The sequence below is a fragment of the Amblyomma mixtum genome, chromosome 4 (assembly GCF_055824585.1).
Source record: "Amblyomma mixtum isolate Tamu chromosome 4, ASM5582458v1, whole genome shotgun sequence".
NCBI classification, from domain to species: domain Eukaryota; kingdom Metazoa; phylum Arthropoda; class Arachnida; order Ixodida; family Ixodidae; genus Amblyomma; species Amblyomma mixtum.
The window spans coordinates 160,766,287-160,794,205 of record NC_143015.1 but is presented as its reverse complement, the minus strand read 5'-3'; the positions used below and the strand labels follow the sequence as shown (position 1 = coordinate 160,794,205).

At 48.7% G+C, this 27,919-nt stretch overlaps 1 protein-coding gene across 1 annotated transcript; it reads left to right on the top strand.

Annotated features, from left to right (window-relative positions):
• LOC149349032 (uncharacterized) lies at positions 1-27,591 on the top strand. The gene is made up of 7 exons (XM_089541889.1): positions 1-99; positions 2,156-2,268; positions 5,582-5,768; positions 10,208-10,372; positions 15,919-16,025; positions 25,631-25,841; positions 27,568-27,591. The coding sequence occupies exons 1-7, from the start codon at positions 1-3 to the stop codon at positions 27,589-27,591; spliced, it is 906 nt and encodes a 301-aa protein (XP_089398015.1).
• Positions 27,592-27,919: the final 328 nt, after the last annotated feature.

Below are 27,919 nucleotides of genomic sequence, written 5' to 3'. Positions count from 1 at the left end.
ATGGCGTTTTCTGCGTCTCCCCTCCGAGAGCTCACCGTCGAGCAGTTGAACGTCATCGTTACTGAAAGGAACAAGAATGGCATGCGCGTGCACTACACGGTATGTTGACACCTCGGTGGTTTGGTTTGGTTTGTGGGGTTTAACGTCCCAAAGCGACTAAGGCTATGAGGGACGCCGTAGTGGAGGGCTCCGGAAATTTCGACCACCTGGGGTTCTTTAACGCGCACTGACATCGCACAGTACACGGGCCTCTAGAATTTCTCCTCCAAAGAAATTCAACCGCCGCGGCCGGGATCGAACCCGTGTCCTTCGGGTCAGCAGCCGAGCACCATAACCACTGAGCCACCGCGGCGGCACCTCGGTGGTTTCTGGACAGATCGTCTAGTGCACATAACTGGCTCCCTCGTTCAGTGGACGCCCTGAATCGCGGCAACCTGGGCCATCAGGTGGCCGCAGTGACTTCGGCTCATTGCCTTGCATCTGTGCCAGGGTGCTGAAACCGCTCATTTACGATATAGTCAGCTTTACAGAAGATTTGAGAGCCATACATAGGAAACGTGAATTTAGAGGTGGCCGCCAAACTGCGTCCTCAAGTGTCCAAATCACTCAAAGAATATCGCGTATTAGACGACCTCGGTGGTTTCTGGACAGATCGTCTAATACGCGATATTCTTTGAGTGATTTGGACACTTGAGGACGCAGTTTGGCGGCCACCTATAAATTCACATTTCCTAGATATGGCTCTGAAAACTTCTGTAAAGCTGACTATATCGTAAATGAGCGGTTTCAGCACCCTGGCACAGATGCAAGGCAATGAGCCGAAGTCACTGCGGCCACCTGATGGCCCAGGTTGCCGCGATTCAGGGCGTCAACTGACCCAGGGAGCCAGTTATGTGCGCTTTCTTTCCTTAAAATGGCGCGACGTTGTCAATGCCAACGCATGCAGCGCACATCTGTCACTACCGCCACGTAGCTTAAAGCACGATTGAGATGTCCACTGTTCTAAGAGGGCAGTTATGCGCTTTTCCTTTGCATTCCAAGCTCCCGCTCCACTGGTTTCGCAGCTTAAAGCGTGACTAACAGTTACAACGGACAACGGCGACGGCGACGCCGCGAAACGCAGAAACGGGCGCCAAAGAGCTGCGGTGTAAAATTTCGATTGTGGGGGGAAGGGGGGGGGCTGAAGCTTCATAAGCCCCCCCCCCCCCCCCCCCTCCCCTGGTTACGCCCCTGGAAGACACTGTAAGACCAAGTTTTTCAGAATAAAATTCGTTAAGGAGACGCTCGGAGTCTCCCCAAGTTTCAGCCTTATCCTTATGAGGAACTCCGTAAAGAGAGCGTTGAACCGGCGGGAACAGTTTTCTAGATCATCAATTTTAACTTGAATGTTAGACACATCATAAGCGCAGCTCGTGGAAGCATCAGATGTACGCATTGTCTGATTTTTAACTTCAAGTTCTTCCACACGTTTAACTAGAGACTTGATATCATTATGAAGGTCTGAACTTGTCTGGTTTTTAAGCTCGGGATCATACAGACTGCATTCCTCTTGCAAGCCTGTATGAATGGTGAGGATTTTATTAATACCTTCAAGGATGTTCGTGTGGCTTGCTTCAAGCCTTTCAACAGCGCCATAAACTGACTCAAGCTTTTCCTCCTGATCCTTCGTCATAGGACCTGGGTTCGTTTGTCCCCACCTAGGACGTTAGTTTCAGGTTAGTTATTGCGGATATCCCTGTTACCGCAATGACAATGTCTGCCTTTTAGCGGTGTCGCACCACTCCTCCATGGTGCGAACGTCAAGCCGCGCTTCCCGCTTTTTAGTATCTTCTCAGATGAACGGCGAGTCACGTGATTCAGCGCAACTGCGAGGTGAGCGTTGAATCACGTTGTTTAACGCAGTTGCGAAGGCGAGCGAACGCCGCCGGGTCCGCGCGCCGCAGCTGCGCCGAGTCACATGGTATGACGTCACAGCCACACCCCCGCTCCGCCGCTTGAAGGTCATTCTTCAGACCCACATGACCTTGAGGCTTAGCGGGGGAGGAGTAGAGCTTCCGCTCGAAAAATCTCTTTGCTGCATAAGGTCCTGCGCTTGATCCTTTTGCCCACTTACTACGATGCGCATTGTAACTTGGTGTCACTTCGATGTCTGCAGGGTGGCTTCGACGCTAGGCAAACGAACTTCTTCCTCATAACTCCTGGCAAAATCGAGGAACCTGGTGCCCTCACTTTCTTCTTTGTAAACGAGGCAGCCTCCGGACAACCAGCGTGAGTATGTCGAGGTTTTAACGATTCGTACGTGGCTGAACGACAATATATCCGGTTGGCCAGCGTCGGGAATCGATAACCCGAATATGTTCAGACCTCAAGCTGCAGAATCGTTATTTTTTTCCAGAGAGTCAAACAAGGTAATTAGGTGTATAGCAACAAAGGCGAAATGTTTTTGAAATGGACTGAAAGACCGCCCGCAAAGCTCCCCAAGAATTAAGTGGATTCCAAAATGTTCACCTGGACCGAGATTTCGCACACGGCCTGCTTTGCGCCGTCGTCACTTTATTTCCGTTGCTGAAATTAGGACACCAAGATCTACACCAAACTCTTTCTTCTTTCACTCCTACCTTCCTCCCTTCCCTTACGGCGCGGTCCAGGTGTCCGCCGATGTATGTGAGACAGATACTGCGCCATTTCCTTTGCTCAAAAACCAATTTGCTATTTACTTACTATTTACTATTTACAAAGTGATACTGAAGTAGCGGTGATGACTTGCTGAGAGGCGCACAGCAGTTGAGGTGCTTGTTGACATTTTACAAAACATTCCCTTCCTGGAGTAATGGTTGGAGCAGCAACATTCTCTCACTACGAGGCTACTGCCGGCAGTACTTTCGGGCTTAACAGAGCTAACATAATACACGCATCACCACCACTTTTAAAGGCTTAATTGTCTTCAGCGAAAACTATATATGCAATACAAATAAGGGAGAGATGAAATGTAATTAGTCATGTTATCACTAGGCTCAATATGAAAAGCCCAAGTGCGCCTTGATTTCTCTATGTTGCATCAGGCAAAACAGCTGACAAGTAAACTGGCTGTCTTTTAGCAGTTATAATCAAGAAAACTTTGGCAAACCACGATGGGACGCGAGGCGGAAACACGTACACGAGCGCAAACTTACAACCACTGTACACATGCGCTTCTTTGCTTCTTTAGACAGTGTTTAGTTTCTGGAAATAGTTGGTTTGGTTTGGTTTATGGGGTTTAGCGTCCCAAAGCGACCAAGGCTATGAGACACGCCGTAGTGGAGGGCTCCAGAAATTTCGACCACCTGGGGTTCTTTAACGTGCGCTGACATCGCGCACAGTACACAGGCCTCTAGAATTTCTCCTGAATTTCTTTAAGGGAGAAATTCTAGAGGCCCGTGTACTGTGCGATGTCAGTGCACGTTAAAGAACCCCAGGTTGTCGAAATTTCCGGAACCCTCCACTACGGCGTCTCTCATAGCCTTAGTCGCTTTGGGACGCTAAACCCCATAAACCAAACCAAACCAAACCAAACCAAACCAAACCAACTATTTCCAGAAACTAAACACCGCCTAAAGAAGCAAAGAAGCGCATGCGTACAAGCCACACGTGCAGGAACCGGCGGCCCCAGAGCTACTAGGCAGTTTTAGTTTCACGCACGTGAAACACGGTAATAACCGTGGAAAGGAGGAGAGGACGGCGCTGTTGTTTCAAGGCAATGCAAAGACAGGTTTGAGCCACTATACAAACCAAGGGAATTAGCATGCTCTCTGCCGTTATAAAAATTTTTTAGACAGTCTATAGACTGTCTATAGACTTCTGTCTACAAAGTCGAAATCAAGAGGAAGAAAATAAACCAACAGATCTACGCCGGCCATCATCTACCCTCGCGGCGGCGTCGTTTCGCGAACGAATTACACAAGAAGACGCCCATCTGCCGCATGGCTCCATCGTTTTATACGTTGACGCAGGCATCCAGGCTTGCGAAACCACTACTGCAATTTACTGCCCTTGCAAGCCTGCCCTCAACAAAACGTCTAGGTTTCGCTTCCCAGAACCTCCTTCCTCCTTCTGTGTGGAGATGCTTGCCGTTCAAGAGGCACTATGCTCAGTGGCCGCCGTTCCCCTACTACCTACGGCTCGCATTGTCATCCGCACCGACGCTCTTCAAGTCATACGCCTACTACGACGCGTCAGTCGCACCCCAGGCATTTGCCAGGACATCCATCGTCTCGCGGCACGCATCCCGCAGCCAGTCCGAATACAGTGGGTCCCACGAGACCTCCTGAGTTCGCAAAGCCGTGCAGATTCTGCGACCCACCTTGTGACCCCAACTTCGTCTTCGCCTCGAGTCCTAACACTGGATGACACCACCCTCCTTTTAACAAAAAAGGAACACCTCCGGCGCCGCACACGTGCTCTAATCCCTCCGTGTGCGGTAACCCTCCCCCGTGGTCTTACCCGTGCAGAGGAGGTTGCGCTTCGGAGGATCCGGGTCGGGGTTGCCCTAACTCCAGCCGTTACACGAAAGTGGCCGCAATTTGAAGGTGTATTTCCCCGCCCCGGGTGTCCAGTCTGCAAGAACAGAAATCTTGAGGCCGACATTCACCACCTGCTGTGGGTTTGCCCGGCGCTGAAGCCTACAAGAATTCGGCACCTGGCGGCAGCGGGTCTCTCGCCCGAGAACAGTGCGTCATACACCGATTGGACACAAGGACCTCATCATCGTTCACTGCTCGATTTCATTAGATCAGCGAACCTTTACTCATTTATTTAGGCATCCTCATTTATCATTACATGCCGTTTTATGCCCTGAGGCAATAAACATCGCATTAAAAAAAAAATAGCTTGGGCAGGGCATGTAATGCGAAGACAAGATAACCGCTTGTCCTTAAGGGTAACGGAGTGGATTCTAAGAGAAGGCAAGCGTAGCAGGGGGCGGCAGAGAGTTAGGTGGGCGGATGAGATTAAGAAGTTTGCGGGGATATATGGTGGCCACAGTTTTTAGAGGACACGGTTAATTGGAGAGACATGGCAGAGGCCTTTGCCTTGTAGTGGGCGTAGTCAGGCTAAAGATGATGATGTGTAGACCATAAATATCTTTTGCCATGCCGTTCTTTGATCAAGCTTTTTTTTTTGAGGGGGGGGGGGGGGGGTGCTATTACAGTGCATCATCAACCTCGTTAGAATTCTGTGACCTCTTCAGTTCGTCTAATTGATTTTTGAGGAAAAGAAAATGGCGCAGTATCTGTCTCACATATCTTGGCGGTCATCTGAACCGCGCCGTACGGGAAGAGAGGAAGGTGGGAGTGAAAGAAGAGGGAAAGAGGTGCCGTAGTGGAGGTCTCCGGAATAATTTCGACCACCTGGGGATCTTTATCGTGCACTGCCATCGCACAGCACATGGGCGCCTTTCGCGTTTCGCCTCCAACGAAACGCAGCCGCCGCGGTCGGGTTCGAACCCGGGTTCTCCGGCTCGGTAGACGAGCACCTTAACCACTGAGCCATCGCGGCTAGTGGCAGTTCGTCTGAAACACTTTTTTATTTCTCTCCACGACCGCAGTGCCTATCTCCGGTTGGGCGTATATGACCATCATGTTTCGAGATGCATAGAGGTAACCATGTCCGCAACCCAATACGGTGCAAGAAGAGAAATAAACAATGTGGGACAAGGGTTCACTACAATGGCGACGACGCCCGTGAAAGGACCGCATGTGCTGCAGTACAAAAGGACTGGTGACAGGCTGGAGGTGAGTTCAGGCTTGTTCGCTCGCTCTCACCCCCTGCGGTGCACACGTTGTAGTCTTGGTGGCGCCCGCTTCCCTTGCGGCGAAAAGAAAACGCAGTTACTTAATCAACTTCACGGTCATTCTGTTTTTATTGCCAAAGCAATACTACTCCCAGGAGCGGCCTTTCGCGTAGCGGCGTCCACTTGCCACGTTTGACCTTCAGAATGACCCCTGACGTCATACCATGCCTAGTGAATAACCGCCATTTTTTAAATAACCGCCATTCCGGAAACCGGGAACCGAGACATCGGGCAAATGGAAACTTGTGCAAATAAGCGCAGTTTTCTTGGGTCTCACACCGCTACTGAATAGAAAATGCTCACTTTCTTGTTGTTTTGAGCATTTATATTTATTTATTGAACCATCAGGACCAGAGGCATTAAAGAGGGGAGTGGTTACATGATATTTTTCACAGCGCAACAAGAACGGGAAAAAAACGAAAGACGATAGAGTAACACAAACAAGCGCTGACTATCAACTAGTTTTTATTGCAGAAAAGAAAGGGTATATATAGAAACACCTATCAGGCACACAGACGTTTTCTGGAAGGCACGTGGTTGTTCAGATACCTTAACTCCCTCTCGGATAAGGCAATCGAAGGGCTGCTGATACATAGACTGCCTTTCTGATGAATATAGAAGGCCTCCATGATCTCTCGTGTTACCTTATCGCCGTGTCGGAACAGGATGCGAGTGTTACTATAATCCTGTACGCATTTGCACTCCTTGCACTCCGCAATACTTACCAACTCGCCCAGATTTCTGCTTTGCTGAGTGGTTACAAAGAATACAAGAAGAAACACAGACAAGAAAATGAGTTACAAAAATTTTCTGGTATTTATGCGTTAGCTAACGCGTTGCGAAAATGCTGGTTATCATTGATGTTGACGATTTCAGCGGGAATGTGGTTCCGTACACGTGAAGCACGAGGCAAGGAGGTCTGAAATGCTGATAAGGTGTTAAATGTTGAAATTCCAACCTTGTGACGATGATCGGTGTGGCTTGAAACGCAGTGGGGAGGAGCAATGAGTGCATTTCGTAGTGTGGAATGATGGTACAGTTTATGAAAAAAGACAGACGAATTATTTTTTTGATGCATGCTAAACGCTGTAAAGAACGGTAAGTATTCACGCTGGTTACGCTCGCGTCACGATTAAAGGTAGATAAAATTAAACGCATGACATTATTTTGGACCTTCTCCAGATAAGTGATTAGTTTTTCGTGGTGGGAATCCCAAACAGAACCTGCATATTTCAGTTTTGTACGGATTAGCGTTTTGTAAAGCAATAATCTGACAGAAGACGGGGTTTTCGTAAAGTTTCGGCGTATGCCAAGCATGCGGTTAGCACTGTTAATAATTTACTCGATGTGGTGCGACCAAGAGAGCTCTGCAGAAATGTGGACGCCCAAGTATATATATGCAGTGACAGATTCTAAGGGGACGTTATTTATGTAGTACCTAGATAGAGTGTTAGCGTGTCGGGATACTGGCATAACTTTACATTTATCAGCGTTTAGTCTACGACCCAATCATTGCACCAAGTAGACATATAAGTAAGATCGCTTTGAGGAAAGTTAGCATCATCAGGTGATTTTATTTCGCGAAGAACAACGCAGTCATTAGCAAACAGATGAATGTTAGATGCTACTTTGGAAGGAAGACCATCGATGTAAATGAGAAAGAGAAACGGTCCAATAACTGATCCTTGAGGCACACCCGAATAAGCATCACTAAAGGTGAATCGTAGTTGTTTGCGGAAACAAACTGTGATCGGTTGTGAAGAAAGTATTCAATCAATTTCAAGACGTTATGATCAGTGTTCAGTAGATTTAGTTTAAAATTAATAAACGATGACATACCTTGTCGAAAGCTTTAAAGAAGTCGAATAAAATAAAACCAGCCTCTGATGCGCAGTCTAAAATAAGGTGAACCTTGTTAGGGAAGCAGTCAAGTTGGGTACCACATGAATATGATTTCCGAAAACCGCGCTCTGCGTGTGAGAAGAAACAATTAGTCGCAATGAAATTAACAAGCTTTGTGAAAATTACGTGTTCTAATAATTTTCAGCATGTACTGGTAAGCGAGATGGGACCATAATTCGCAGGTGACGTTTTAATTTTTAGTTTTTATAAAGGAACCACCTTCGCGATTTTACATTGTGTGGGCAGTGTTAAGGTATCGAGAGATTGCTGAAAAATCTTGGTTAGTAGTGTAGAAGTACAGGCAACAGTATTTAAAAAAAATTGGCTGTGGCTTAGCTTGGTTAAGCCTGGAAGATTGCGAAAGCAATACCTCCCTGGCTGCGCCTAGGTTCAGCTGGTTCATCTAGGTTCAGCTGGTTGGTTCAGCTCTTCTCTCTGTTCCGGCGTTTCTTCAGCACGGCGTTTTCCTCTGTTGAAATTGAGTCGTTCCATACTATTCATAGATTCTTCACCCATTGAAGTATCTTCGGCATTAAGAGCGTCCATGAAACTTCTCTCCAAACTGGCTATCTCCATAGTTTCGCTACCGTTAACACCACTCATTAACCTTGGCCCTGCACTTGTAGATGCTCCCGCATCAAGCGATGTTGACCGGCGTGCTCGCCAGGCTGCTGCATACGCACGTTTTTTAGCTAGCCGTTCTTCCCGTTCTTCGTCCGTTTCTTCGGCGCGGCGCCGTCGCTTGGCCACAGTAGATCGTTCCAGCCTCGCCTTGTACACATCATCCGACATAGCGCACTGAGAGGAGCGCAGCTGCAGCCCCCTCCCCCCGTTTTATCCCGCTCTAGCAAGCGCCCTCACTCGGCAGCGGCGCAGCCGGCGTGTAATGCTGTACCTCCACCATCGATGGCGCGATCTGGGGCCCCGTCTCTCTTTCTGTCGTGACGTCACACGGTCACGTGACGTGCCGCTGTGTAAGGAGGCGCCACGACCATCGATGGCAGAAAAGTGCAAGCAGTATTGCTTTCGCAATAAAAACTTTGGCACTGATACAGTCATAGCCGGGTGACGAATGAAATTTTAAAGCGTCAATAAGTTTAGCAATACCGGATGGGTCAGTATATGTAGGAGTCATAACTACATAATTATACTGATGGGCGACAGGTAGGTTAACGCCTGAAGTATGGGAAAAATTCTTCACAAACGTTTTGTTGAGGACCGCAGCGCATGAACTGCTCGGAATTGGATCCCCTGACTCGTCTACCAAAGTGGTAAATTCGTCAGATGGTGGGTCGATAATGTGCCAGAATTTTTTAGTGTTCAATGATAGCATGGATGGCAAGGTGTTAGAAATTTCTCTTTTGCTTGTTTTAGTGCTGTTACGTAGGTGTTAGCCGCTGCTTTATGTGCATCCCAATGTGGTTTACTGGAAGACAGTTTAGCAGTGCGATATCGGCGCTTCTTTCTGCTTGATATGCGTTTGATATGTGCTGTGTACCATGGGGCCTGCGGGTTAGAAATCGATCGTTCTTAAGCCAGCGTGATCGACGTAGCGCTGACCCTCATATCAGCTTTGGCGAACAACTTGCAACGGAAAAGTGAAACGAAAATGTAGGCTAGCGTCACAAACTTGAAACATATAAGCTCGAAGACACCGAAATACAGTGCTTACCGCGAAAAAAAGAAAAAAAAATCACTTGGCTGTTTACGAAGGTGATCGTTTCGACGCCAGCATGGCTTCTTTCCAATGGTAAAGCTTTAATCAAACCAGCTGCGCCAACAGTAAAGCTAAAAGAAATTGGAGAAACCCATGCGGCCGGATTCGTTTAAAGGTGCACTGAAGAGGAATCTGAATTTGTCTTTTTTCCGCGGGTACTCGATCTGCACGTTCTGTGGTTTCTTAGAAACTCCGATTTATTGCCCTGTGTAGCCGATTTCCCTAATTAAATCGAATTAACGTCCGGCTCCCGCCTTTTTTTTTAATTCTCCCCCCTACCGTGGGCGGAGCCGACCAGCGCGTGGAGTGCCTTTCACCCAGTCCCGTGGCGGCTTGCCGCTCTGCCATCGGCGGAGTAATACGTAGAAGTCCGTAGTAGCCAATAGTCCGCGCGTATTTTATTTCTGCGGGCTTATTTTGCGGCTATATTATCTGCGAATGAAACTATTTATTCATGGAAACCTAAAAACAAAATAAAGCGAAAGCAAAGCCTCCACGGAGCTGGCTGAAAGGCACGGAGAAACCACGGAGAAATGTAACTTATCAAATCATATCACCAGCGTTATTAATATTGACGATTTCAGTTGTGCACCCAACTATTGCCGACACAGCGTCGAGTATCTGTATCGGAAATCAATTTTGGTATCTCGTATCGGTATCGGAAATACAGTTTTTGAGGGTATCGGGTATGGGTATCGAAGATACTTTCTTCGAGTACCGTGGCCAGCCCTGGCTGCTACCCGGTGCTTTGGGCTTTTCAGGTACACTTGGACGGCCAGCTATTCATTGATAGGGACGCCCTGAAACCAGAACACGACCTCGACAAGCTTGTCGTATTTTATACGAACCCAAACTCCAAACAGTCGTCACCATTCGTGTTCCATGAGGTTCACTGGACCGTAGAAGATGTGTGCCGAGCAGTCTTGGTGAGTACACGGGTGGGGGATTTGTGGGTATTTTATTTCAGCTGAGCAAGAAACAAGTGCTTTCATTGTGCCGTGTCGGGACAGAAAGAAGCTGACTATGCAAAGTTTAGCAAACTGTTTTTTTAGCAAGTTTAGCAAAGCTGGCGAGGTTCTTTAAGGCTGTTTGAAAAGCGAAGGTAAAGTGGGACCACTCACAGTGCGGGTTCACTAAGGGTACATTTCTTGGGCGTGCATAGCGTAGGAGTCCTTGACATGCCACCTCAGCCCAGCTTGGTCATCTTATCAACCTCGTCAGGGTGAAATGTATTACACCCTAAACATGAATAAGCCTATATGGGATGTAAAAAGGTTTGGTTTGGTTTGGTTTTATGGGGTTTAACGTCCCAAAGCGACTGAGGCTATGAGAGACGCCGTAGTGAAGGGCTCCGGAAATTTCGACCACCTGGGGTTCTTTAACGTGCACTGACATCGCACAGTACACGGGCCTCTAGAATTTCTCCTCCAAAGAAATTCAACCGCCACAGCCGGGATCGAACCCGCGTCTTTCGGGCCAGCTGCCGAGCGCCGTAGCCACTGAGCCACCGCGGCGGCCCTGATGTAGAAAGGATTGATTTATTGGTTTGGTTTATTGGGCTTCAACGTCCCAAAGCGACTCAGGCTATGAGGGGCGCCGTGGTGAAGGGCTCCGGAAATTTCGACCTCCTGGGGTTTTGTAACGTGCACAGACATCGCACAGCACAGGGGCCTCTAGAATTTTGCCTCCATCGAAATTCGACCGCCGCGGTCGGGATCGAACCCGCGTCTTTCGGGCCAGCTGCCGAGCGCCGTAGCCACTGAGCCACCGCGGCGGGGTAAGAGTAAAAAAAATGCCCAGGCTTAGCTTGGTTAAGCGAAGAATGCGTTGCATATTGCGCGGTCTTTTTGCGCGAGGTATTGCTCGGCGGCACTCGATTTTCTCAGCAGCTTTTCCTCCGTGACGTATGGATAGATGGATGGATAGATGGATAGGAGCGCCCCCTTTGAAACGAGGCGGTGGCAACCGCCACCATGCTCAGCCGTCCTTTTTTTCTTTTCTTTTTTTGTTTTTTTTCTTTTTGCACATGGTTTGGTGACGTCCCGTCACGTGGTTTGGTGGCTGCCCGGCCGCGCCCAAGGGCTGAACTGAGTGATTGCAATATGCTACGCATAAAAGAAAGTCAGACGTCCTCTAGTGTCCTCTAGCGCACACCCTGCCGCGTGTTCGCCGAATGCAGCCGGTACAGCCAGCGATGACAGCGCCGCCCACCGGCAGGTAGCAGCCACATTAAGGCTGGTTATAAATATTCATTCAGAACGACGACTTGACATCGCTGCTATGGCGCAGTGGATTAAAGGCTCGTGTTGCGTATGGGAGGTCGGCCGTTCGACCCCGCTCTCTGTACTGTAGTTTTATTGTTTTTTAATTTCATTTTTTTTTTTCAGTTTTTCTCTTTTAGGTCGCAAATCGTGATGCTTAGTGGCATATAACGCCGTTTAAGAGGATTTATTATCCCTTTTAGGTAAGGCGTTGTGACAATCTTCAGTCACCGTGATCAATTCACCGTGGTTTCAAGCCTTGTGGCTGTACAGGCTGCAGTTGGCGAATACGCCACCCTGCCGGGAGCAACATATTGTGCCCAAGTTTCGGAGTAGATTTATATCACTAAATATGAGGAATTCTTACTCTTGGCAACGGAGGTATGTTTCCCACTGTAAAACATAATACCTTGATGCAGTTAGCAATGGGAAGAGTCTTTTCTTTCTTCATCTTCTTTATTTAATACTGCAAACCTTATACAGGTCCAAGCAGGGTATGTAAAATGGCAAACAGAATAATAATAACAAAGTTAGTAAAAATCAAAGTGTAGCGAAAGACAATAAAGAATCATTGCAGTCCGTTACTGTGCGAGGAAAAAATGAAAACTTGAATAAATCTGTTCGTGCAAAATACGGCTTCAGAGAATTAGGATAATGGTGGCGTGTACACCTCGCCGTTGAAAGGGACAGATATGGGGCAGGGTTAATAGCTAATTCTTGTTTCAAAGCAAGTAAAAAAATTCCAAACGTAAATTTTTTGTTCGTTGTGCAAGACTTTGAATACCATTAACCTGCATTATTTCAGACGGTGAGTCATACGGGGAAAATTTAGAGTAAATAAACTTTACAGCTTTTCTCTGTACCTTTTCCAGGCGGGTGATATTGTGTTTAGTAAACGGGTCCCAGACAACGCGCAGGTATTCGAGTTTCGGCCTAGTTAGTGAATTGTAAGCAAGTAATTTTACGTTAGGGGGAGAAGTTTTAAGCTCATTTCTTAGGAAGTATAGTTTGCGGAGTGCGGAGAGCAGATGTTATCCATATGTAAATTTCATGATAAAGTGTTAGTAGTAGTACCCAAATACTTATATTTAGTCGCTTCCAGCAAAGGCGACGAACCTAGCCTGTAGTTAAAAGGAAGCGGAGCTTTTTATTGCGAAAGCATTACTAATTGCACTTTCAGCCCGTCGCGTAGCGAGGCCGGTAGCTACCATATTAGCATATTGGATTGGATTAGATTGGATTGATTTGAATTGGATTGGATTGTATAACCGATGCATCACCAAAAGTCTAACCACAAGCACCACCACCAGCTACACTACCAGCTGAACCATGGCGTAGCTACGGATATTGCTTTCGCAATTACCGGGCTTAACCAAGCTAAGCCACAGCCATTTATTTTGCTAGAGAAGCGAAGAAAGACGGTCTTATCAGTGTTAAGTTTCATGTCCCACGTTTCACACCATGCGAAAATCTTATCAAGAGAGGAGTTAAGATGGATTTGGTCGTCAATTGAAGTTATTTCATGGAAGAGCACACAATCATCCGCAAACAACCCGATTTGCACATTCAGATCAAGTTCAGTGGTAATATCATTAATATACAATAAAAATATTAATGGCCCCGGCACACTTCCTTGGGGCACGCCAGAGCCGACTGGAAGGCAACCTGATTGCTGCTCATTAACTGCTACATATTGGTAGTTATTGGTTAAATAATTTGATATCCATATGATCAAAATTTTCGGGAGGTCAATGCGTCTGAGTTTTAATATCAGTTTGCCGTGGGAACTCTATCGAAAGCTTCGCTGAGGTCAAGAAATATTGCATCAATCTGGCCGTTCTTATCAAGACATGAAGCGAGTGAATGTATTACTGACATGAAGCGAGTGAATGTATTACTGTCACTAGTTGTGTAATTGTTGAGTATCCTTTTCTAAACCCGTGCTGGAAATTCGAGAGGACTGCGCGCGCATCTAAAAATTCATTAATCTGGTTGGCAATAATATGTAGTAACGTAAGCGATATTTGACGGTAATTTTGTAATAATGCACGGTCACCTTTCTTGTGTATTGACACAACCCTGGCTATCTTCCAGTCGCTCGGTAGGCGTCCATGAAGTAATGAAATGCGAAATATAATAACTAGAAACTTTGCAACAGATTCAGCATATCGCTTCAGGAACGCGTCAGGAAGGTTGTCGGGACCACATGATGATTTAGTCTTTAAATTCAGTAGCATTGAAACTACGCCATGGTAGGAAATAAAATTTACATCACAGAGGCCAAACATTGCGTCACTGGATGGAAAAGCACCGGAATTTGAATACACACTGTGAAAGTAGTCATTGAAGTGATGCGCAATATCCCCGTGATCGGTAACTACAGAAGCATCAACCAAAATTTGAGGCACTAGTTTCTTTTTTTCGCTTATATAATTCCAAAACTTTTTTGGTTCCTCTGCAATGAAATTTGGAAGCACTGTATTAAAATAGTGTTCTTTCGAAGAGTGTACTGTGCGTGCAAGCCCTTCTTTTAAATCCTTTAAATGATCTAAATGAAAGCGCCGTTTCTTTAACCTTTTTATCTTTCGCTTTAAGTGGATTATTTCACGCGTCATGCCGCGGCGGTGGCTCAGCGGTTATGGTGCTCGGCTGCTGACCCGGAAGACGCGGGTTCGATCCCGGCCGCGGCGGTTGAATTTCTTTGGACGAGAAATTCTAGAGGCCCGTGTACTGTGCGATGTCAGTGCACGTAAAAGAACCTCAGGTGGTCGAAATTTCCGGAGCCCTCCACTACGGCGTTTCTCATAGCCTTAGTCGCTTTGGGACGTTAAACCCCATAAACCAAACCAAACCTCTATCCCTTCCCTTAGGCGCGGTTCAAGTGTCCACCGTGATATGCGATAGCGTTACTGCGTCATTTCCTTTCCTCCAACCCGATTTTCAGTTTTCAATTTAAATTTTATTTACTTTGCAAGCTGTCACACGGAGAGAAAGGAGAATTATGCGGCTTCCTTGGAAGTTCGTTAGAGGAGGAAAATTATTAACTGTCAAATTCATTCAATCAAGCAAATAAATTATTTTAATGTATTAATTGTTAATAATATTAGTGATAAATAATAATTGGTGGTTCTGGATCATTAATAAAAATCGATAATTATTAAACTAATGCACGCTTGAGGTTTCTTTGGGATATAATTGTGATTCTTTTTACTTACTCTATTTATCGTTTTTTCTTGCGTAAGCCTTTGTAACTAATGTATAATCTTACCGTAATTTTGTTCTGGTGTGTTTTTTTGCACTCTTGATAAGGCGTTGTGCATGCAATTTTTTAGTGCCTGCTTCTCTTCAACCAAGCTCAGGTTTCAAGTATGCTTCTGAAAGCACGGCTATGTTAAAATTTGTATCTGTATGTTCAAACCTGCTTGGTCGTCCGAGACTGCAGTATCTCCCAAATAAATAAAATAAATAATCGCTTGAGTAATTAAGTAATTAAAATTACCATCAATTATTAATTACATCACTAAGTAAGAGAGGAGGGAACGGAACTCGGAATGCTTTCGCATTTCCGCACGTAAGGATACTTTCCTTATAAAAATGGTCTATAGACAGTCTATAGACTTCTTACTCTACTGACTTCTTTTGTCTATTCATAGTCTATAGACTGTCTATAGACGAAAGTCTACTAAAAGTGTATGGCCATAAATCTGTAGATTGTCCATAAAGTCGGATACAACTTAAGTCTGCAGTGAAGCTCCGCCCACATTCAGCCTCCACGCACAGAATTCCTCCGCGATGAAAAAGTAGTCCGTTAGTTTAACGTTTCTTGTTACGTAAACAAGAAGCTTAGCACAAGAAAAAAATTATGACCTCTAGAATTTTGATACGTGGATTGTTTGACATAATCAGACATTAAAAAGTTGAGTTCGTTGACAGTTGCGAATGGCCAGCGGAGTAATTCAGGACGCCGCGGACCACGGCCCAATGTTAGCAACTGCTGTTTTTTTTTTTAAGTTGTATCCTACTATAGACTGTCTATGGCATTTGTATTGCCTATAGACTGTTCTTTAGGATTTGTCTATAGACAGTCTATAGACTTCACATACTGAAGTCTATAGACACTCTATAGACTGTCTAAAACTCTTTTGTAAGAATTAAGCGCGCCTTTAATTTCGCGAACCTCGTCTTAATCTTCGCCATTCTCTCCTGACCAGAATTCCTCGTACTATTCGCGGAACAACTTTGCCTTTTATCAAAACGAAGTGTACATCCGAGTGGGAGCCTACGTTCTATACAACGGGAAGTGGCCAGTTGGCAGAGAGTACGTATGAACCACGAGCAGCGTGCCCATGTCTGCGAACGTTGCGCATTTCGTGAAATGCCGCATGCTCTGCACAGCACTACCCTTCCTTCTTACCGACTCCAATGCCTTCCTAGCTACCCTTCCTTCTTACCGACTCCAATGCCTTCCTATAGATATTTCTAAGTAGAACATGTTGTCGGGCTAGTTGGTTCAATACTACAGACATGGTAGCTGCGCGAAACACACACACAAAACAGGGTACGGGACGAGCGCAAACTTACAACTGATTTTAAGGCAGAAGCCTTTAATGCCTCATCGTTGTAAGCAGGAGTGGTCGACAGAAATGTCACGCTTTTTAATTGGTCGAAATGGTCGTGACGTCGCAGTGCGCGAATTTCAAACTGGGCCAATGGCACTTTGGCTATTAACCGTACAACCAATTAAAGGGATGGTATAGTGATGTTCCAAGTGGGACTGAGCTTAGTTAATTAGTTAGTTAATCAATTAGCCTAATTAACCTTTATAGTCAGACCAGATAAATAAATAAAACCGAGTAGGAAATCGGTCGAGTGGGGTAATGGGACCAGGGTCTCCAGAGTGCGAGACGAGCACGGTAACCACTCCGCCATGCCAGCTCGATGGTTTGGAGTGAGCAAAAGCGCGTCTAGTGAATACGGTGTCTTCGTTCACTTCCATCTTCCTCCCTTCCTGTTACGGCGATGGTGGTGGTGGTGAAAAACTTTAATATTCAAACAGAGCTTGAGGGTTAAAAAACCCTGCTGCATGGTCGGTATCCTTAGTCCGGGACATCGCACGACGAGGCCCCGTCTCGCGCCCGCTTGACCAGAGCCCTTTGGGACTCCAGCGTGGAGCAGTTGAGGAGGGCAGTCTCCCATGTCTCTCGGGTGGGGGTGGGGGAAGGGGGAAGGTGAGGATTCTGAGTACATGCCCACACCATGTGAAAGATATCGCAGATCTCTCCACAGTGCGGGCAGCGCCCATCTGTGTTCGGATCGAAGTGTTTTGCTATGGCAGGACAGAGAAGGGTTCCTGTCTGCAGGCGCCGCAGAGTTCCCTCCTCTGCCTTACTCAGCCCCTTGGCAGGTGCCGGGTAGAGACGGTGGCTGTCGCAATAATGAGTTAGGATTTCGCGGAACCGCAGAAGCGGTTTATGAGCTTGTTGAGGATTTGCGGGGTCGCAGCGGAGCACCAGAGAGAGACGACCAGCGTGGCAGGCTTCTAGTTCCGGACTGCCCGTGCCGGGCGTGCGCCACGAGCACGCGCTGTCCGTCTTTATTTTCCTCTCTCGCGGGAACGCCGATCTCAGCGCCTGCGCTTTATAGCGTCACCGGGCGCTACAGGGCCCCCCGCCTAGACGGAACGTCGGAATGTACGCGCCGACGGGGCAGAGAGGGAGTAGCCACGGCAGGCAAGCAGGCAGCTAGAGTAACAGTGTCCCCACGGGGTCGCTACAAGGTCCGGTATGTTCAGGTCAGGGGCCGGGAAGAGCAGTCGGGTGGAGTGCGCCGGCTCAGGTGGACGAGCCTGGCTGCTTCGCAACGGGCGAATGATGCTGGGTGCCGAGTTGACAAAGGACATGGGGGCAGGGAAGGCCATGGTCGGGCCGTCACCGACTGTAGTGCTGCCCGCGGACACAAGTGTTGTCGGTGCTGGAACATTGCAGCTGATGTCGATGGGGATCCGACGCGCCGGGTACGCGGTCACAAGCACAGGAGCGGCCGAATCGGCTCCAGGGACTAACAGCAGCTGTGGTGGGACCGTCGACACAACGGTGACAGCCGTGACGATGCCGGAGCAAGTTGCTGGGCTCAATTCCAGGTGCTTGGGTGAAACGGGAGTGACAGTCCGGAGCGACTGGCCAGTGCTGATGCGCGTGTGGGCATGGTCGGCTGTGGGTGGCTGCAAGAAGGTTGTCGCAGTGACAGGCCGTGGAGCTGAGACGGCTACATCAGACGGCTGGCTAACAGCAACAGACACAGCTGGTGGATGGACAGTTGCTGCACTGCCCGGTGCGGGTAGCTCTACCATTCGTTGCTGAAGGTTGCTCAAGTCAGGCGCCAAAGCAGACGCTTTCTGCGACAGTGTCGAGCTGCCAGGGTCAGACTCCGAGAAGCAGTTGACAGTACTGAGGTCTTGGGGTGGGGCCTCTTGAGCAGGCGGTGTGGCCGCCGATGTAGTGGGGCTGGTATGTGGCATATGCTGCGGTGGCGGCAAACTCACTTCGCCTGTAGCACGATCGCTCAGGTCAGTGACTGACGGCTTTGCCGCAATGAGCGATGAGGCGGAAGGTGAGCTTTGGGCTGGCAGCGATGCTACGCAGTAGGTTACAGAAGTTGGTGGAATGGGGCACTCGTCGAGGAAGAGCTCGACTGACGGCGGCGCTATTGCAGATGAGAGAAGTTGCTCACCGAGCTGTGCCGTAGACACTGTGTCATCCTTATGGGAGGCGGTATGGCCGGAGGCGCTGAACATGGTTGCGCGAGGCGCATCTGTCGCTGAGTGCGCTGACGTGGCAAACGGCGGTGGGCCAGGCACCTCACCGAGCTGCTAAGGGAATGACTGCGGACTTGGGGCCGTGGAGTCATCGCACAGTACTGCTAGCGTAACCGGGGCAGCAGCATGTGCTGCCGGAAGCGATGCGGTAGCCTCTGGTGCGGCCGGTGCTAAAGAAGCCGGGCCGGAGACGCTGGACTGGAGTGGCGGCGAGGCGGCGAGGGGCTGCTGAGGCGGGCCGGGTTCTGATGAAGGCTGCGTGGGCGCGAGCGAGGGCGGTGCAGGGCCAGAGGCTGGCGGCGGCGAAAACGGGTCCGCTGCGTCGTAGAGCGGCGGCGGAACGTAGTAGGCGCCGAAGTACGCCAAGACGACCGCACGCAGCTCATCGTATGGCCGGCCGCCGAAAGCAGAGTAGGTGAGCCGACGCAGGAGGTCGGGTGGGAGGATGTCGCAAAGGACTTCGTGTTTGAACGGCTGGATGGTGATGCCGTTCAGGTACATCGCAGCCTCCAGTTGGGCGAACCACCCGCCGACGCCTGCAGGCCGGAACGCCGGGAGCGGCGGGTCAAAACTTGGGTGCTGCCAGTACGCCATGCTGGAACGCCGCTGCGATAGAAGGCACGGTTCGCCGGGTCACCACTGTTGAGGATTTGCGGGGTCGCAGCGGAGCACCAGAGAGAGAAGACCAGCGTGGCAGGCTTCTAGTTCCGGACTGCCCGTGCCGGGCGTGCGCCACGAGCACGCGCTGTCCGTCTTTATTTTCCTCTCTCGCGGGAACGCCGATCTCAGCGCCTGCGCTTTATAGCGTCACCGGGCGCTACAAGCTTCTGAGCCAGGAGAGCTAGGATGAGGATGATGATGATGAAAAGCCTTTATTTAATAAAAGAGGTGAGGCTTTCTTAAAGAGCCCCGCAATGGGTAGAGTCCCTATTCCGGGACCCCATTGGTCGAAGCCGCCAGCTTAGCCCTCTTGACCAAAGCCTTTTGGGCCTGAAGGTCCAAGCAGCCAAGCAGGGCCGCCTCCCATTCCTCTCTGTGTAGGGTTGGGGTGGGGGGAGAGAGCTGAGTTGCGCTGGCAAGTCCAAACCATGTGGTAGGTGTCAGCCACCTCGCCACAGTGTTTGCACCTGCCAGTGAACGCGGGATCGAAGTGTTTTAATACTGCCGGGCACAGCATTGTATTAGTGAATAGTCTAAGTAGAACGCGTTCGTTTGCTTTCCCCAGTCCCTTTGCAGGGGCTGGGTACACGCGGTGCCTATCCTTATAATAAGATGTTATGTCTTTGAACGAGAGTAAAGAGCCACCTTCAGGTTTCAGGTGCTCAGGAGCCAATGGGAACGCCCGGTGAATGAGTGCTCGGGCCGCCGCGTCTGCAGCTTCGTTTCCTGCTAGGCCCTGGTGGCCCGGAGTCCAAACTATGCAGCGGGGAGTAGGATCGGTGTCTCGGCTGCAGTTCCTTAGTATTCGTTCAGCTAGTGGAGTTATCCAGCCAGCCTCATAATTTTTACACGCTGAACGCGAATCTGTTATGATGTGTTTTGATTTGGTATCAGAAGCAGCTAGGGCGATAGCAACCTCTTCAGCTTGTGTTGTGCCTGGGGCTTGAAAGGAGAGACCATCCACCTGTATTTCTTGATGTATGACCGCGGCAGTGTACCACCCCCCGTGGGTCGGCCCGGCTACATCTACGTAGTAGACACCTTGCTTGTTGCCATAGTTGCGCGCTAAGGCTTCCGCCCTAGCCTGGGGACGACCACTATGGTCTTCCTTATCCATCTTAGTGGGGAGGGGTCGAACTCTGACGGCGCGTCTCCAGAGTTCGGGCACTCGGACCCGCTCCTGAATGTGGAAATCGTGTTGGATGTAAAGCCGGGCTAGCAAGTCCCGGATGAGGAGCCCGGTGTGTGAGCGCTCGGGCGGCCGCATCAGCGGCCTCATTGCCTCGTAGACCCTGGTGGCCAGGAGCCCAGATCACTTTTGTGCGAGTTGGATCGGCGAGAGCGCGTCTTAGAATTTGCGAGGCAAGAGGTGATATTTCGCCTGCAAGATAATGTTCACAGGCCCGGCGAGAGTCTGTGATAACCGTTTTCGATTTTGGATCGGCGGCAGTGAGAGCTATTGCGACATCCTCTGGTCGTGTTGAATTTGGGGCCCGAAAAGATAGCCCATCGACATTCATTCCCCGGTGGACTACGGCAGCCGTGAAGAATCCCGCGGGCGACGGCCCTGTGATGTACACGTAGTAGACGCCCTCTTTATATCCATATTGCCTCTCAAGCGTGCGAACCCACGCTTGTCGTCTGCCTTCATGTGAAGCCATGTCCATGTTACGCGGGAGCGGAGCGACCCAGAGCATGTGGCGCCGCAGCACCGGGTTGTTCTCCGTCCCCTCTGGTATGCATGTGTGTTGGATGTGTAAGCGGTTTAGCAGGCGGCGCCCAGGAACCGCCTGCGATAGCCGCGTATATTGGTTCACGAGGTGGGCCTCGCCATGATGCTCCTGCCCGGCCGACTGGCTCAGGTGGAGGGCACAAAACACGCACTCTACGCAGACGATATTATAATCTGGACCACCGAGGGGAGCCTTGGGGAGATGGAGGACCGCCTTCAGCAGGCCGCCTCCATAGTCGATGCATATGCTGCCGACTGTGGTCTCCAATGTACTCCCGCCAAATCAGAGCTTCTACACGTTAGGAGAAACCACAAGGACAACACGTCTATACACATATCTCTGTCGGGCGGTCCCATCAGAGAAGTGGCAGAGCTCCGGATCCTTGATCTCTTCATCAATAACAAACTTAAGCCGGACTCTATTATAGCGAAACTCAAGAGCATAGGTGAACAGATAGGGCGCATGATCCACCGTGTTTCCAACAAGCGGGGTGGTCTGCGGGGCAGGGACGCGCTACGGCTCGCCCATGCCTTCGTGACCAGCCGGATGCTCTACCTACGCACCACCAAACAACAAGACGAGCGCATTGAAGCCATCATCAGGAAGGCAACAAAGCGAGCATTGGACCTCCCGGTGGCTACCTCCAACGCCAAACTGAAGGCGTTGGGAGTGGTAAACTCCTATCAGGAGTTGCGGGAGGCCCACCTCGTGAACCAATATACACGGCTATCGCAGACGGTTCCTGGGCGCCGCCTGCTAAACCGCTTACATATCCAGCACACATGCATACCAGAGGGGACGGAGAACAACCCGGTGCTGTGGCGCCACATGCTCTTGGTCGCTCCGCTCCCTCGTAACATGGACATGGCTTCACATGAAGGCAGACGACAAGCGCGGGTTCGCACGCTTGAGAGGCAGTATGGATGTAAAGAGGGCGTCTACTACGTGGACATCACAGGGCCGTCGCCCACGGGATTCTTCACTTCTGCCGTAGTCCACCGGGGAATGAATTTCGATGGGCTATCTTTTCGGGCCCCAAATTCAACACGAGCGGAGGAAGTCGCAATAGCTCACGCTGCCGCCGATCCAAAATCGAGAACAGTTATCACAGACTCTCACCGGGCCTGCGAACATTATCTTGCAGGCGAAATATCACCTCTTGCCTCCCAACATCTAAGACGCGCTCCCGCCGATCCAACTAGCACAAAAGTGATCTGGGCTCCTGGCCACCAGGGTCTACGAGGCAATGAGGCCGCTGGTGCGGCCGCCCGAGCGCTCACACACCGGACTCCTCATCCTAGCTCTCCTGGCTCAGAAGCTCATAAACCGCTTCTGCGGTTCCGCGAAATCCTAATTCATTATTACGACAGCCACCGTCTCTACCCAGTACCTGCCAAGGGGTTGAGTAAGGCGGAGGAGCGAACTCTGCGGCGCCTGCAGACAGGAACTCTTCTCTGTCCTGCCATAGCAAAACACTTCGATCCGAACACAGATGGGCGCTGCCCGCACTGTGGAGAGATCTGCGATATCTTTCACATGGTGTGGGCATGTACTCAGAATCCTCACCTTCCCCCTTCCCCCACCCCCACCCGAGAGGCATGGGAGACTGCCCTCCTCAACTGCTCCACACTGGAGTCTCAAAGGGCTCTAGTAAAGCGGGCGCGAGACGGGGCCTCGTCGTGCGGTGTCCCGGACTAAGGATACCAACCATGTAGCAGGGTTTTTTGACCCTCAAACTCTTTTTGCATATTAAAGTTTTTCACCACCACCACCCGTAACTCCTGATAGGAGTTTACCACTCCCAACGCCTTCAGTTTGGCGTTGGAGGTAGCCACCGGGAGGTCCAGTGCTCGCTTTGTTGCCTTCCTGATGATGGCTTCAATGCGCTCGTCTTGCGAGGTCCAGGTGTCCACCGAGATATGTGAGACAGATACATTTCCTTTCCTCAAAAACCAATTTACCGTCGAGCAAACTGGCGATGGCGTTTTGTGGACTCCCTGGCAGCGTTGCAAGACGCTGTCGCGTTACACTTTTAGAGGCAAAGCTTAACATCTTTACTACACATCAGTGACACAGCCTCACCGCACTTTAGGCCAACAAAGTGTCCCCCTGAATTTTACTGGGTCTTTGTCGGAAGGACTCAAGAAAAATTTTCCGCTTTAGCCACACGGCATTTGATACCTCGAGATTGAAAACGAGGATGGTGTGCCTTACGATCGTACCATGAATTTGGGATTGCATGTATTAAGGCGAAAACCTTTAATGGCTCATGCTGTCGTCCATCCGTTAACAAAACGTGCCACATGCGTTTAACTCGGGAACCAAAAAAGATAGAAGAAAACCAATTGTTGCTTCAGATCGCGGAGGAAGAAATGAACCTAGAAGCGAAGTTTGATGACTGTAGATTAATTAGTTAATTAATTATAGGCAAGAATGTCGAAACTGCGTCGAAATAACGCGGACGTCGATATAGCCACGGGAACGGTGTGACGTCACATCCACCGGAAATCGTCACGGCATAGAGAAAATTGTGATAGAATGGGCGGATAAATGTCGGATTTATTTATTTATTTATTTATCTTTTACCCACAGCGCCATTTGGCATTACAGTGGGGGGGTTGATACAGTAACTCAGCGCATAAATGCAGGTAAATACAAAAAAAAAGAGAAACAGCAGCCCAAGCATTCACAAAGTAAGCAAAGAATAACAACATTGACGCAATGCGCATCTATGTACATAATTTGAGGTACAAGAAAGTCAATTGTGTTGTTCACCCAATAAACGTGTATTTTAGGACAAAGCACCAACGCAGTAGACATGCATATATAAAAAACTTCAAATGTGTATTTTATTTTATTTTATTTTATTTTATTTTACGCAGGTATACTGCGCATTGACAGGAAGACACAGTGGAACGCACGAAACAAGGAAGCAGCGCACAGATAACGACTTGTGTCAACACAAGTCACAAGATTTGTGTCAACATAGATAGAAAAATGTGTAATGAAGCGTAATTAACACTTAATATCCCTGAAAGATGTATAATTTGGGTTTCGATATAGCCACGGGAACGGTGTGACGTCACATCCACCGGAAGTCGTCACGGCATACTGTCCTCGGCTTTCGTCTCTCAACACTTTAGTTGCCAAAGTGTCCTCGCAATTTTTACGAAGGAGCACGACGGCGCGGCGTCATGCAGATCTTGACGTACGGCCAGTTAGATGGTAGTTTGAAAAAGCAATTGCAAGGTATATTGAAATTATCAAACTTCAGGGTCCGTCATATTGAGACGTTAAACATCATTAGAGAATTTTAGCCTTCCCAAGTCAGTCATTGGTTGGCTGCTGCTTCTTGTGGACATATTGTAGGATCCTGTAGGCAATCAAGGGAATTAATAACAAAAGAGCGGCAGTATAGCTTAGTTGTCTAATGCAGCGACGAGCAAAGCCGATCTGTTCGGGCCGCCGCGGGTTCGAATCCCTCTCGGGGCCATAAAGTGATTTATAGATTTGTTTATTCTAATGTCATCCGATCACGTGACACTACCCCTGCTACGCTTGCCCTCTCCGGTAGCAATAGCCACACCGTCGCATCCTCCTACCTCCTCCGGTGGTGATAGATTTAAATTAGGAAGTGCGTGCTCCTTACAAAAGTGGTCTATAGAATGTCTATAAACTTCTTATAAACTATATTGCCCTGCTATAGATATTTATTTTTTTTTCTATTATAGCTTATCGAATAGGTCTCGTACTAATAGTAGGTTGCCAAGAAACACAGTGAGGGCAGGACGGACACAGGGCACGAAAGGACGCGGCGCGAACGAGCGCGCAGAGAAGATCGCAATGCATGTCATGGTTACCTACCAATGAGCCTTATGTTTGACGGAAATCAAAAAGATTTCTTATTCGCGCGGCCCTTTCCTTCTCTGTGTCCCATCATGTCGCGCACCGCAAGTCGTGGATACGTTTTTAGCTGGGAAGTGTCTGCGAAAATCAAATTGTTCTAACAAAGTTCCGCGAAGCTGGGAATGCTGAATTTCTGTGGCACGGTGATAAATGCCTTGAAGTCGATTATTGGGTTGCGGCAGAGGGCGATTTTAAAAATCCTCCTCTTCCTATGGGTCCCGAGCCAATAAGCCGATCATATCCCGGCATTATCTGTATCTTACCGGTAGTCACCTATGGGGCAGAAACATGGAGGCTAACAAAGAAGGTTCAGCTTAAGTTAAGGAACGCAGCGAGCTATGGAAAGGAAAATGATAGGTGTAACGTTAAGATACCGGAAGCAGGCATAGTGGGTGAGGGAACAAATGTGGGTTAATGCCATCCTAGTCGAAATAAAGATTGAGAAATGGGTCTGGGCAAGGCATGTAATGCGAAGGCAAGATATCCGGTGGTCCTTATGGGTGACGAAGTGGATTCCAAGAGAAGGAAAACGTAGTAGGGGACGGCAGAAAGTTAGTTGGGCACGAAGTGGATTCCAAGAGAAGGCAAACGTAGTAGGGGACGGCAGAAAGTTAGTTGGGCGGATGATATTAAGAAGTTTGCGGGGATACAGGGGCCGCAACTGGCAAAGGACAGGGTTAATTGGAGAGACATGGGAGAGGCCTTTTCCCTGCAGTGTGTGTAGTCAGGCTGATGATGATGATGATCCCGGCATTATGTGGCTGCCTCAGAGAGCGCGGTGAGCTCATCGGGCTTCCCTCTTCTTTGCAGGGTCAAATTTTGGCTTCTGAACAGAGACATCGTCTCCTTGCCCCCGACAGCGACGGGGCAGGCCGTAGTGCTGCTGAAGATGTACAGGGACGGCTTCACTTCCTCGTACGCCGACGAGGCGTCCACTGCACCGTTAAACACGCAGTACACTTCGTTTCAACTGAGCCAAGTCTTCATCACGTACCCCGATGTACTGACGGAGTACAAAGTGGTGAGTCCGCTCTCAGATAGCCACGGCTTGACGCTCAAGGACCCTGGTGAACCATCTAATGCTGGGCCGGTTGAAGGTGTCCGATAAAGCGTGCCTAAAGTCAGGCCTCAGAGAGGGGGTCGGCCTTTATTTTCCTGGAATAGCCGTGTGCCCTTATGACCCTTATAAAAATGGTCTATAGACAGTCCATAGACTTCTTATAGATTCTATCGCCTTCCTATAGATATTTCTTTTTGTCTATTCATAGTACATACACTGTCTATAGACAAAAATATACTAAAAGTGTACGGCCATAAATCTATAGATTGTCTATAGACTGTCCATAAAGTTTGTATTGCCTATAGACCGTTCTCTAGGATTTGCCTATAGATAGTCTGTAGATTTTATCGACAGAATCCTATGGACAGTATGTGGACTGTCTAAAAATGTTTTTGTAAGGAAAAAGTGGTTCAGGCCGGCCTTTCAAGCCCTAAACATTGGCTCCGTTCGCTTCAAGCGGAACAAAGGCCTACTATTTCACGCGTTTATTCAAACACCGATGCATACAGGAGTACAGTCGGGGACAAAAGTCTCCGGACCACGTGTTCCTCAAACGAAGCTTATAGCTCTACTATCACACAGCGGCTGGAGACCGCACTTGTGGAGATGAAAGAACAAAAATTTAACTTTTACCCCCACAAGTGTGGTCTCCAGCCGCCGACTAATAGCAGAGCTATCGGCTTCGTTAGAGGAACACGTGGTCCGGAGACTTTTGTCCCCGACTGTACAAGAGAAAACTCGTCGTACGGCGGCTTGAGGAGTCCTTGGGTCCCAAAATACAGTGGCAGCGGAAAGCATAAAGATATGGTGAAAAATATTTACAGTTCTATGATATCAAAGGAATCGGTTGCATCATCGTATTAGCATTTTTTGCTCTTATCTGCTTTCGAAATCCAACGAAGTTGCATGTGGTCAACCACTAACAAATTCTTGTTATGCCTAGTTTCAAGCGCATCAAACAACTGGGTGTATAAAACAGAGGTTTCGGGGTTCTGTAGTTGATTCCGGTCGGGATTGGAACTAGCACTGTCGCGTTGGGTGACGTTATTAATGCGGAAACATTCTATGGCTCTGCCGCGTCAGCAAAAAGTGTCCGCAAATTTTGTCCGCACGATTAAGTCTTTCTCCGAAGATAAGTGTGTGAAAGTGTGATTGTGACAGATAGTGTGATAAAATGTGGCAGTGGGAAAAAAATTGGTTAAAGAGGTGTAATTAGTAATTAATTAAATGCGAGAAAACACGAAAAAATGTAATTAGGCGTCCAAATAGTGATGGACGTCTATATAGTGCATGGACGACAGAACAGCCACAGACGTCAATATAGTATGTGAACGTTTTGCTTTCGCATTGCTCCAGTGTGGGTGTGAAAGTGTGATTGTGACAGATAGTGTGTGATAAAATGTTGCCGTGGGAAAAAAATTGGTTGAAGAAGTGTAATTAGGAATTAATTAAATGCGAGAAAACACGAAAAAAATGAACTTAGACGTCCAAATAGTGATGGACGTCGGTATAGTACATGGACGCCAGAACAGTCACAGACGTGAATATAGTATGTGGACGTTTTGCTTTCGCATTGCTCCAATGCGGTCGCCTCAGTGATCTCAAAGTTTTTCGTAGGTTAGACTCCAAACTATTTTTCAGGAATGGACGCATTTTGGGAAGAGTAACTGTTTTTTTTCAATTTCAGGTAACGGGCGAAACATTTTCCTAGACAGTCAAGCGCAGGAGCGGAAGACGTCCCTTTCAGCTATTCGCAGGACATGGCGTAGTGCCTGCTACGGCTACCACCTGTGTGCCACCGGCTGTGCTGCCAATAGGGCGAGGGCGTTTCGGTTTCTCCTGGACATCATCAATAAACGAATACATACCTTCCCACGCTGTTGCCAGCTGCCCAGCCATCGCTCTACGCAATCGATCACTTCTGCACTTAAAAAGGCGTGCTGTGAACGAATTTATCACTAATAAAGCCATTCATTATGATTTCTAGAAACTGTCGATTCTCATCGCAAGTTGAATATGCGCGACACTATTGGTTTTTA